At 46.7% G+C, this 12,349-nt stretch overlaps 1 protein-coding gene across 1 annotated transcript in view; it reads left to right on the forward strand.

Annotated features, from left to right (window-relative positions):
* The window catches only part of ZNF281 (zinc finger protein 281), a 78,347-nt gene that overhangs the window by 43,316 nt on the left and 22,682 nt on the right, over positions 1–12,349 (forward strand). The window contains exon 2 of the mRNA XM_086923791.1: positions 1,330–1,452. Coding sequence (XP_086779917.1) covers positions 1,330–1,452 — 123 coding nt within the window. The remainder of the gene's footprint in view (positions 1–1,329; positions 1,453–12,349) is intronic.

Consider the following 12,349-nt stretch of genomic DNA (forward strand, 5'->3'; position numbering starts at 1 on the left):
GGCGCGAGCGAGAGGGGAGAAGTAAAGAAGCCGATTGCTGACAGGGAAAGCGGGCAAAGTCCTTCCTCCGCTCGGGCACCGCCAGAGGAGCTGGCTTGAGCGGGAGAGAGGAGCGGAGGTGCCCTGAGGGCCGGTGAGCCTCGCCAGGACTGGGCATAATTAATCTGTGTGTGGTCTTCACCACTCGTTTCCCGGTAAGGCCGGCTCATCAAAATACAAGTAAGGAGTGTGGCAAGAGGGCAGGCTTGGCTGAAAGCTACGTTACTGAGACTGGGAAATTCTCCTAAAGTACTTGGGCATTGCAGCAGAAAGCCTCATTGGTCATTGGGGCAGGGCAAAGTGACCAAGTCAGTAATTCTAGCCATATTGTTGAAAATGATGTCTGCTTCCTTTACAGAGGGGGTCGAGTGAAAAAGCTAATCAACAGTGGTTATAAGGAGGAGTTTACTAACGTGGTGTTGTAGTACTCTTTTTGGGTTGAGGGAAGTTTAAGCTCCTCATGCAGCACACAGAGGGTTTCATACAGCTTGTGTGATTTCTACACTTCTCATTGAGTGTGCGCCCTTGATGTGATTAAAGGTTTAGAGTCCTACTTCATAACCACACCTAATTAAATGTTAGAATCTAAGTGAATGTGCTAGTGATGTGAAATTGATGATTTGAGTTAGCATTTTTCTTTGCAGGGACTGCTAATTTGAAGACTACTAAATATATAGTACTGGAAATACTGTTTGCTAAATTGTGATGTAATTTGGAATCTAAATGATAATTGGCTAGTAATCTAAAAAGTGACCTGAAATGTTCTAAGCTATTTATATTTTGAGAACAAAGAGAATATTATTTTTATAAAGCAGTACGTATTTTCCCACATTTTTGGTGTAGTGTTTTCTTTTGAGTGTTATTGCGTGGTTTTACTTTTGGGTGGTCTGCAACCTTTACACTGTGCCTCTGAATTGTTAGTCTTGCCCTAGGCCAGGCTACCCCAGTTCCAACACTCTTCCAATTTCTTCCGAGTTTTGGTTTTATCGATCATAACCCCGACCCTTTTCTTGGTACCTGGATCCAACTGGTATTTGCTATTAGTTCTGCTCTTTGTAAAGTTCTGATAGTTGTTATTCTTAAATATTTACAGAGGTATGTAATTGTAATACTGATTGCAAGTTGACCCGGAAGAATGTCATTTGCCAGTATTGACCGCTTATTGATGCATCCTGTTGTGACCTGTTTTTGTAAGATTCTCATTTTAAAAACTGCCAAATTTGTTATCAGTTGTGAATGATCATTTGAACTTCGCCAGGTTTATAAAATACCAATTATATCTTTTTACAGTTATTTAGCAGAACTGAGCGAAGTTACGTTGCTGACCTGAAGCTTGGCACTTCAGTGAAAAAAGTACGAAGGTCGGACTCTCAGGAAGTAAAAGCCAAGCGCAAACAAAGCAATTCCTCAAAGGTGAGAATTATAATTAGGTTGTCTTCAGATTTTTCATGAGGGTTTTAATTTATTATCCTTTTCGTTATGCAGTTTTACCGAATGAAGCTCTTTGAGCAGCTTGTATAAATTTACAAAAGAAATGAGCTGACATTTGATGGATTTCTTTTTTTTAACAGAGTTTTATATAGCATGAACTGGACCCCAATCGGGTATCGGAGCGCTTTACCTAGCACCGATTGCATTACATGAGGTCACATTCAAAGGCACATTAAGTGATTTGTTCAGAATCACAGGATGTTCAGCATCATTGCCGAGACTCGAACCCAGTTCAGCAGTCTCGAAGTTGACCGCCCTAGCCGTTAGGCCAACTCCTCTCCCCATGACGTGTAACAGTATTTTTTTAAAGAAAACATACTTCAAATTGTTACATCTTTTTAATATATAGTGTGACATGATATTTGTTTGATGGATAGGTAGGTCAAGATTATCAAAGTACATATAACCTGAAGTGATCGTTCTTTTGGTTTAAGATCTTTACTTATGTCCCATTTAGAAAACAAAGCAATATAAGAGGCACTGCTAAAGGCTGGACTTCATGCAGCAGAGAAAACTTATGAGTGATCACCAATCTATATAAAAATTGTACTTGAAAACACCTAGTAGATTTGTAATAGACTTGGTGACTTCCGTTCACTGTTTTAGAATGTGTATGACGTATTGTGGGGGCAAAAGTTCTTGAATAGCTTAAGATGTGCCACACTGCCCCATTCAACCTTCTAGTCACAGAAGGTGAAAGAAAGTGTAGTGCACAGTTACAGACCTAAGCATCTTGACAAATTGATCGAGGTGGAGATAGCCAGAAGATCAAAATGGGGGCGGGAGCATTTAATACTAGCAATTTCTACAGATATCTTTACATCATATGACTAGACCTAAGCCTGGACATTGAAACTGCCTATTTATGGGGCATTATGAAGCTTTAAATGTCTAATTGGGAGAATCGCTGGATCTCAATCGATCCTAATTTCTATAGTCCAGCTCCTGCTTAAAGAATTGCCAGGCAGATTGAATTAAAGCTGATCCTTTCCCGGCAATCCATTAGCCAGGTCTCTGCTGCACCTAAACTTCTATTTTCGGTTTCATCCAAGCTGCAGCGTTGATTAGACAGTTGACTTCTTTTCAAGGTGGTAGTGTTCTAGAATAAGTTAGGATCCTATAGATATACAAGATGAGAGAAATCTAGGGGTTTCTGAACAAACCCCCCTCCAGATCTATCCAATAAAGAGAATCGTAACCATTCAACCGTTATGTGGAGCAATCCCCCCTCACCCCCCTTTAGTAAATAATAAATGTGGTTGAGGCCCCCAAAAAGCGTGGCTTTATTTTACCATCATACAATGTCCTGATAGAACAACTCTTCAGTGATGTGTTTCCTCCTCAGACAGTGGCAGTGCAAGCATCACACTAATGCAGTAATCGCTTCCCTAACAAACCAAAAACAAGTAACAACATTAGCATCAGCAGTATATTTTTTTTCACTAAAAGGACCAATTTTACTGAGGTAGCAGAAGTATGTTTACTCACTGGAAGTGCTACAGCACAGGCTTCAGCTGTGCAAGCTTACTGCACCAGCATCACACCTATAGCATGTGGGGCCAACAGCAGTGCATGCAGGCAGGTTGTGAGAGAGGAGCCAACAATGCAGTAACACTACCACCCCTGAACAGCATATGCTGCTGGAATTTTGGGCTCATGGTCTTGCTTTGAATGTTTGGGTAAGGGGCTACTTCTTGAATCTGTCGTCCCACGTTAATCTTGGTGACAAGTGTTAAAAGGGCTCCTTCATCCCCAGTTTGAGAGTCTGGGGTACGGAGGCATTGGGATACCAAAGGTGAAAGACCCTTATTAACACAATTGTGGCAACTAACTTCCAGCTACCCTAGGACCTCCTGAGCTGGATTTCTTATACACTAGGAAGAGGATTTACATTGTTAGCTCCGAGACAATTGCAGTAGGAAGAGATTTTTCTTTGCCAACTAAACCTCCTAGGAAGAGCCATAACCTAGTGAACCCCCTGACAAATGCAGTAAGAATGGGTTTTACATTGTGAACGTCGTGACAAGCACTATAAGAAAGGGCTTTACATTCTGAACTGTGTGACTGAGGAGAAAGGTGCTCTTGACTAATGCAGGGTTTAGTGCCCTTTTTATGACTGGATACAGTAGTGCTTTGGTTTTAGATGAGTCACTACTTTATGTTCATGCTAATGAATATGTAACAACAACTGCTTCACTTCCTCGCCACAATCGACCAAAGGGTACTTCACCTGCAGACACTACCACTTCTTCTGTAAGACAACCAATGAAGGACACAGCGCCACTCCTGCCCAGAAGACCACGAACAACCTGGAACCGCTCCAGTGTATCCTCCTCAACGCCAAGCACGCCGCAGAAATCTGGGACACCATCACCACCCTCTCCACTGACGCCAAGCACGCCGCAGAAATCTGGGACACCATCACCACCCTCTCCACTGACGTTGCCTTCATTACCGCAAAGTGGTACAACCCCCGATATCACCATCGCTTCTCCCGCAGGCTACAAAATGATACACCGAGAACGCACCAACAAACAAGGGGGGGAGGCAACATCACCATTATTCAAGGAAACCATCAGATGCACCATTAACAACGAGGACCCAACGCCTCTTAAGGAACACATCAACTTACAACTACAGACCGACTTGAAGACCACAGTCAGAGGCACTCTCGCCTTCCAACCACTGGACCCCTACCAACTTTCTCCAATGCCATTTCCAACCTCATCGCTCCCCCGGTCCTACTCGGTGACCTCGACCCCAACGTTGCCAACTCAGTCGCCCTCATGGAGAACCTGAACAACATTGGCATCACCCAACTGCTCCCCGAATCCACACAAACGGCAGATACAAACTCATTCCCCACTTTCACCTCCAACAACTCAATCAAATTCAGCCACACCACAGAACTCGCATGGACTGACCGCTCAGTCATACACTTCACCATCTCTAACGCCCATGACTATGCATCACACCTCTTCATACCGTAGTTGAAACAGGGTCGCCAACTTTCTTTGGACATAGGCCCTCACCCACACCCAACCTGAGGTCTCTGCAGACCTCAACCAGGCCATCCAGAACTTGTTAAGAGTAGCCCCACTGAAACCAACACAACCTCAAAACATGCCAACTGGTACCCCCCGCCCCCTCCAGCTCAGGACCATCAAGAGCAATTGCAACCAACTGGAGAAGTGATGGCTGGTCACAAAGAACCCAGCTGACACAGTCGCTCACAAATCAGTCCTTAGAAACTACAACCAGCACGTCAAGGAAGCAGCCATCACCGAATAGTCAAGGAATTCTCCAACCCAATAGCCACAGAGGGCCCTCATCACCAGCCGCCTCAACTATGGAAAAGCTCTCTACACCAGCATCTCCACCCAGCTCCACAGAAGACTCCTTACCATACAGAACATGGCACAAAGTCTCATCCTGGACCTTCTCAAATGGTCACACATCACCCCCTACTCCAGAAACTTCCACTGACTCCCCATCCAGAAGAGATGCCAGTTCAAGATTGTCACGCAAGCCTACAAAGCCCTCCACAATCAAAGATCATCCTACTTCATTGACTGAAATTCCAACAACCCTCCAGACACCTGGACTCCTCCTCACTCACCCTTGCCCCCACATCTGTCGCAGCCATATCGGGGGATGCTCTTTCTCCTACATTCCGTCAAGAGTTGGAACGACCTGCCCCTCCACCTCTGAACATCACCGTCCCTGGCTAAATGTAAAAAGAGACTCCGACCTGGCCTTTCGACGGAGACACTGCATCCTCAGCGCCAATATATCCTAGGGGTGACAGTACAGCGGTTAACAAATGTTGATTGATTAAATGACCTGACAGTCTGTATGCCTGATCTTGCTAGCATTTGTGGATACCTCACCTCACTACAGTGGATCCACCCCATAGGCTACAGGTTTCAAACCATGCCGTCAGATGCCAGTGTTAGACCTGTTCAAGGCATGCCTCTGGTGTTTGGGTCTGGGCACGACTCCAAGACATGTAAAGAATGTGCCCTCATGCACCCAAAGACGACCTGGGGCTGTGAAGCAATGCTGTATGTTGCAGCACACAGTAGAAGTCACAGACCGGGTCTGCTTTCATGACTTGGTGTGCCATGTCTTTTTCATGGGCAAGTTGTCTGGTAATTGGATGCAGCACTTGACCCTCCCCCACTCTATCCTAAGAGAGGCTACAAGGGGGTCAATGTGTAAATATATCCCACTTCCGATTGAGTAGCCGATTCCACAACTGGTCTCACTGCAGCCCTAATTTCCCATAGGATCGGCAATGCTGCATATTTTTGGCCTCCCTCGGGCACGCATTTTGGCCCCAAGGATCTACAGGGGCCTCCAGTCTGCTTACTGCCAACAGGTACGCCTTCTGAGCCTCTCGGTTCTGCCTCTGTACCTGCTTCTGTGCGGACTTCCAACCAGTCTCCAAGATCTACACTGATTACATCTTCATTCACACTGGTCCCAACTGTGACAGAGATTGAATCCCTGCTGATTCGGGTGTGTAACACCCCTCCCCCACCCTGACCTGAATCGGCCTCGCCCTGCTCATGGTCGCACTGACTCCACTCTAGCACATCCAGTGCCTGTACGTTCTTAGTCAGGCAAAACAATTCCTCTACCACAGAATCATCCTCAGAGGTTTCACCATCTTTTTGGCTCTATACCTGACCAGAGTTTGCCACAGCCTGAAAAGAAAAGATGGCCAGTGGGACAATTTACCCCAACGTTACGATAACAACACTATAAATGGATTGCTGCATGCCAGTAGGCTTGATACTTGGTAGATGTTGCCACTAGGGCCTCCAAAAGAAGTGGGTAATTTGCTCTGCAAAACCCGCAGTAGCTAGCCCTGTCCTTTTATGGCTGAAGACATTGATCAGACATAGCACAGTACTTCAGGGTCAGCACACTTCTCTGTCCACTTCCCTTGTGGCTTAAGCCTACACACTGCTTTCTTCCCCCCCCAAACACCCCCCTGTGGGAGGTAGAATCTGACATTGTCTCACAGAGTGGCAGTTCATCATGCCCGACCATCCTGTCCTCCAGGTTGTCCAGCAGGGTATCTCTTCTGCTTCTCTATAACCCACCATAACTTCCTCTGAAAGCAGCTCTGATTTGGGAGGAACACTCGTGTCTGGAACATGAGCAATGAAGAGGGTGCTGGCCTTTGAAACCGGTTTGTTACGGTTGCTATTTCCTCACACTGAAGAAGAATGAAGGTCTTCATCGCGTTTTAGATTTTCACCCTTTAAATGACTTCCTGTGGGTGGAAAAGTTAGCATTGCTCCCTCTGGCTCATGGTCTGTCAATCATTGATCTGGACAGCAGTGCCCTCTGCCCATCTTTGGAGGTTGGGGATACCGGTTACCCCCACCTTGACTGGATGTTGAAGGTGGGTCCGCTACAGTCAGTCGTAGACCACCTCCAAATGACTGAACCTCATGACATTATTGGGTTTCTTGTTCAATGAGCCAGAATCACACCAAGCTCTTTCACAGAACCACACATGCAGACACCTACAAAATGCATGGTGCATTTTATGATCTGGATTGACAGCGGTGCTGTCGTCAGACAATTAGGTGCTTATCCCTAGAGATGTGCTTTGGCTCCACATGTGTTGGAAGCCAGGAGTACATGTTTTGATTGGGTAGATGTATGCTTCTACAAAAAGGTACCTGAATTTGTACTTTCAAGGGCACACACAAAATATTGTAGTTTTTTGTCTTATTTTTTGTTTTTGTAAATTCTCTTTATTTGATGTTTATTGCGCACAACTAATAGGCAACTTCATTAGATGTTAAAGTTCACATAAGAGTTTATACATGCATTTTAGCACAGTATCATTTCAGCTGTAGGCATTGTCACCGTTTATCACTGTACTGTTACACTTCATGTTCAAAACAAGTTCTAATAAAGATCTAACTTAATTGTGTGCATCATAGCGGTATTTATCGCCTCTCATTGGTACAAGTAGATGCATCACATTGCGCCGCAGTGGGGGACATAAAGTAAAACGGAGGTGAAATCATCTGGGATACACTGTTTCGAAGGATATACTTAGTACTGGATGTAGGTGAGCCTTGTAGTGAGTTTTAGTTTCTAGCTACTTTAGGTCAGGTCTCAAGAGGAATGCCTTAGCTGGGCTTGAGGTCTGATATTTGTGTTGGGCCCATATCCATACCGTGCGGGTTAGGCGCCATGAGCAGGTTGCCCAGTGTACTGCATGAGTAAGATTCTTCCTGGGCGGCTTGAGAGCTGGGTGGAGTTATCTGTGGAGATTGTGCAAGTGGTGCAGCAAGCTTGAAGGTGTGGCGTAGTGTTGTCCACTGCATGGAAATGTGATATTTCTGAGTGCCTCTTACTACTTCAAGTTTTAGCGTGTCTTCCTCTGTTGCTCCCCATTTAATGACTGCTCCTCTCCAAGCTGCCAGTGGTGGCCCCGTCCGGGTCCTCCAGTGCATAGCTATGCATTGTTTGGATAGTAGGAGGCCTAGGTTGAGCCAGTGAGCTGCATTAGGTGTGTCACTGGTTCCGCTGGGTGCGATTTGTCGGCAGGTGGTAACTTGGCTGATAAGAGTGGTGGTGGGTGTAGGTGATTGATGTTTGGCAGCTGGTGGTGGTGGTTCGGGTGGTGGTGGTGGTGGTTTAGCGGCTAGTGGTGGATTGTGTGTGTGTAGGTGGTGGTTGTTTGGTGTACCTGCGCAATATGGGTGTTTCTGATACCCCTATTTCCTTAAACAAATATCAGCATAATTTTTCCAAAAGCCTACTTGAAATATAATTTTTAACCAGCAACAGGATAGTTCAGACTACGAATTCCCTTGTTAATTTTGAACAATGACACATGAAGCTCTGCAAGGCCCAGTTAATGACAGATGTGCTATATGGATGCATAAATAATATACAAAGTAGTTATATTTAAATGGATATGTATGTGACTTCTCTCCCTAAACACATTGTGCCACCAGAAACGGGGTACTGCTCTTTAGCCTCCCCATTGACACCAGGAAGTATTTGTTGCATACCATATTGGCCTTCCAACCCTCAGCATTGCATGCATCAGCAGCACTTTGCGGCTTGCAGTATTGTTGTACCGTTTAAATGTCCACCTTAACATTTGGGAAGTTATAAAAGGCAATTGTGTCTCAAGGGTACACACCTGTTATACATCCACTTGGCAGGGGCAGAAAAATGTTTTGGGTTGTGAAATCGTACCTGTGGGTTAGTAGAGAGTGAGCTACTTTAGGTGTGTCACTGGTTCCTCGGGGGTCACATAATGACTGTAAATGTTCCTGACCCTGACAATCACAGTTACATTATGGACTAGCTTGGTTGCCACAAACTTCGCATGATGTGAATGTTTTATTTAAAATAGAATTAGCCTTGGTATTGTCAATTCTATGACTTTAACTTCACAACCCTTTTCATACAACATGAAGGGGGGGTGCAAGCGACCACGCTGACCAAGACAGAAGTGTGAGACAGCCTGCAAACACATGCACTATTATGGAGTGCTACAACTAAAATGTAAAAATGTACATCTGAAAGTGTGTAACCAGAGGAGGGACACTTGGCGCCACAAGGAAGCAGTATTGGGCTATGCTCCAGGGGAGGGACACACTAAGTGATGCTGGAATGGGCTGAGCAAAAATGAGTCAACGAAAGATTGATTATGAAGCCATGCAAGTGGTAATCAACAGGCGGGCTTTAATCCTCTCCTAAGCAATGTTACCTCTAATTTTTTTCCTCTGTGTGCGGCAGTGGAGGGTCTCTGTGCGCTGCAACCATGGTTATGTGCGCCAGGAACCAAACCGTGCATGTCTGCGGCGCCAAATGGCACTCAAAACGTTTACTTTAAAAAGTGAAAGGATGGTGCATTTTCACGAATACAGAGCCACAATAAGTATCTTAAGGGCAGTTTGCAAATGTATTGTATTGCCTGTATTTTCATTGTTGTGTCTCTGACTGCTGTTGTCTGTATTCCCCGCTGCCTGTACGTGGTCTGTGCCCCTTTTTCTTCCCTCTGTTCCCCTCGCTGTCCCCGTGCTCTCTCTGCCTGGTCTTTCCTTCTGTACCCCTCGCTGCCCATGTCTCTGCCCAGTTTTCCCTTCTGTTCCCCTCGCTGCCACCGTGCCTCTCTGCCCGTTCTGCCTTCTGTTCTTAGCTGCCCCTATATTTCTGTATTTTGCCTCTGTGCCATAAGTTTTTTGTGCCAGTCTGTCCTCTGTGCCACTCGTTTTTGTGCCCCTTTTGCCTTCTGTCCCACTCGTATTTCCCTAATTTTTTGTGCTTTTCTGCCCTCTGTTCACCTCGCATTTTGTGCCTTTTAGCCCTCTGTTCCACTCGTTTTTTAGGTCTCGACTATTCTATCCCTCGGGGATAAATAGACGAGAGTATAGTAGGCAAAACAAGCTCTGAAACAATTGTGGATTTAGTACAGTTCATCTGGTGCACTTGTGTGAAACGCGCATCCACATCAAACCAATCAGCCTCGCTCCCACGGGCATCTGAAGCTTCCCCAGCAAGCGCTCGGCCTCAGGCATTCACCCCAGCGCACGGCCTCACTTCTCCTCCACCCTAATTTACCCCTGCTGTTTCACTTTCATGGCTGCGAGGCCGTGCTCCAGCTCACTATGCCGAGAGCTTCACTTCAAAGGGATCCGCTCCCCCGCCCCCTGATTCACACTTCAAAGGAATGCGCCCCCGCAATGCCGAGAGCATTTCCCGACCGCTTTTCGTTTCATTTCGCAGACGCTTTTCATTTCATTTCGCGGCCACGGTTTAATCGTTTTTTTTTCCTCTTATTTTGTTTCTTTTTTTCTCCAATTCCTCAGTTTGGTCTATTTCCTCAAGTTAATAATATTTATCGCTGTCCTGTGAGCCCATTCCCCAGTCGATACAATGTATCACTGTGGTATGTAGTTCTTGCACATTTTTATTCTCGCTGTACACATTATTGATGACAGGCAGTGGACGCCCCATTCCACGCTAGTTTATTGATACTAGTGAGCTGATTTTGGTCGTGCAATAGGTGTCATTACAATGGCACGTCACGCCCTTTCACTGTGCTTCATAGCGCTTTCACCTGTTGTATCGGGATCCACAGTGACCTGCGCTGTCACACGCATCTTCCTTGATAAGATTAATGACAGTTCCTGTATTTCCAAAATCAGACTAGCACACTAGGGGGGAAGAGCAAACCCTACCCAGCCCATTCACATCTCTGCCTCGCTCACAGGTACGTGTTCAGGGGGCGCAGCATGTCAAACACCGAAGTAAACTTCAGCCTTGAACACCACACGGCACCGATCCTTCAAGCGCCTGGAGAGAACTCTCCGTGGGGTGTGCGCTATAAAAGCTGATATTCGTTATTTTGTAACACTTTTTATGTTTTTTAATTTACTTTTCCACACAGGGAATGCTAAATAAAAGCAAACAACAAAATGGTACCACATTGCGATGCATATGGGTACATGTGACGTTGCAGCAGTTGTAGTGTTATGATGTATGTGGGCATGTATCTGATTAGGCAAGGAAGCACGTTCACAGGATTTTGCTTTTTTCCAATGCCAATTAACTCTGGAAAAAAAGCACTGGCAAAACCAACAGGTGAGAGAAGAGACCTAAAGGATTTTCCAATGGTGGGTTTAAATTGGGGCCCACATCATCTGTAAGTGTCCTTGCAGTTTGACTTTTATCAACTTCACGCAATTATTAATAATTCTTTCTATTATTGTGTGATTTGAATACTTCTGTCCATTTTTGGAGACGTGTATCCTCGTTAAACATAGCCTGTACATCGGCTGGCATTTTTAATTTGTGAGCTGTGTGTAAATTGTGCAATTTAATCAACTGGGGAATTCGCGTTACTAACTAGTGCCCACCAATTCCTCTTCGTTGACAGCAGTACCACCACAGCATCACTCGGCACCACCACAGCATCACTCGGCACCACCACAGCATCACTCAGCACTACCACAGCACCACTCAGCACCACCACAGCATCACTCCGCACTACCACAGCACCACCACTACAGCACCTCCACAGCCTCACTCGGGGCCTCCACAGCCTCACTCGGGGCCTCCACAGCCTCACTCGGGGGGCCTCCACAACCTCACTCGGGGGGCCTCCACAACCTCACTCGGGGGGCCTCCACAGCCTCACTCGGGGGGCCTCCACAGCCTCACTCGGGGGGCCTCCACAGCCTCACTCGGGGGGCCTCCACAGCCTCACTCGGGGGGCCTCCACAGCCTCACTCGGGGGGCCTCCACAGCCTCACTCGGGGGGCCTCCACAGCCTCACTCGGGGGGCCTCCACAGCCTCACTCGGGGGGCCTCCACAGCCTCACTCGGGGGGCCTCCACAGCCTCACTCGGGGGGCCTCCACAGCCTCACTTCACGGTTTCTAAACACAGCGTGTACTGTCGCTATGCTTTTGTTATTAAAGCGCGGTGCAGCCTGTGGCCTTTTGTTCAAGTATTGCTGTTAATCGGAGCCCGTGAAGGCCTGCCTCGCGCTCCCACATAGCCCAAGCCCACCAGCCCCCTGCTTCCTTACCGGCACTCCTCACGCCCGCTCCGCTGCCACCGCCACAAAAAGTGCCTCATATTGGCACCGCTCGCCTCTTTAAAGTGCCCGGTGGCGCGACTCTCTCTCTAGCGACGTCCTTTGTGCGCACTCCACTCGAGGTGGTGCGCGCTGACGTCAGGGGAGGTGTGCGCACGCCCTAGAGGGAACAGTGCTCATAAGTGAACAAAATGTCTTGCACACAACCGTGCATGCACGCGCTCATGTG

This window comes from Lissotriton vulgaris, chromosome 5 (assembly GCF_964263255.1).
Source record: "Lissotriton vulgaris chromosome 5, aLisVul1.2, whole genome shotgun sequence".
Taxonomy (NCBI): Eukaryota; Metazoa; Chordata; class Amphibia; order Caudata; family Salamandridae; genus Lissotriton; species Lissotriton vulgaris.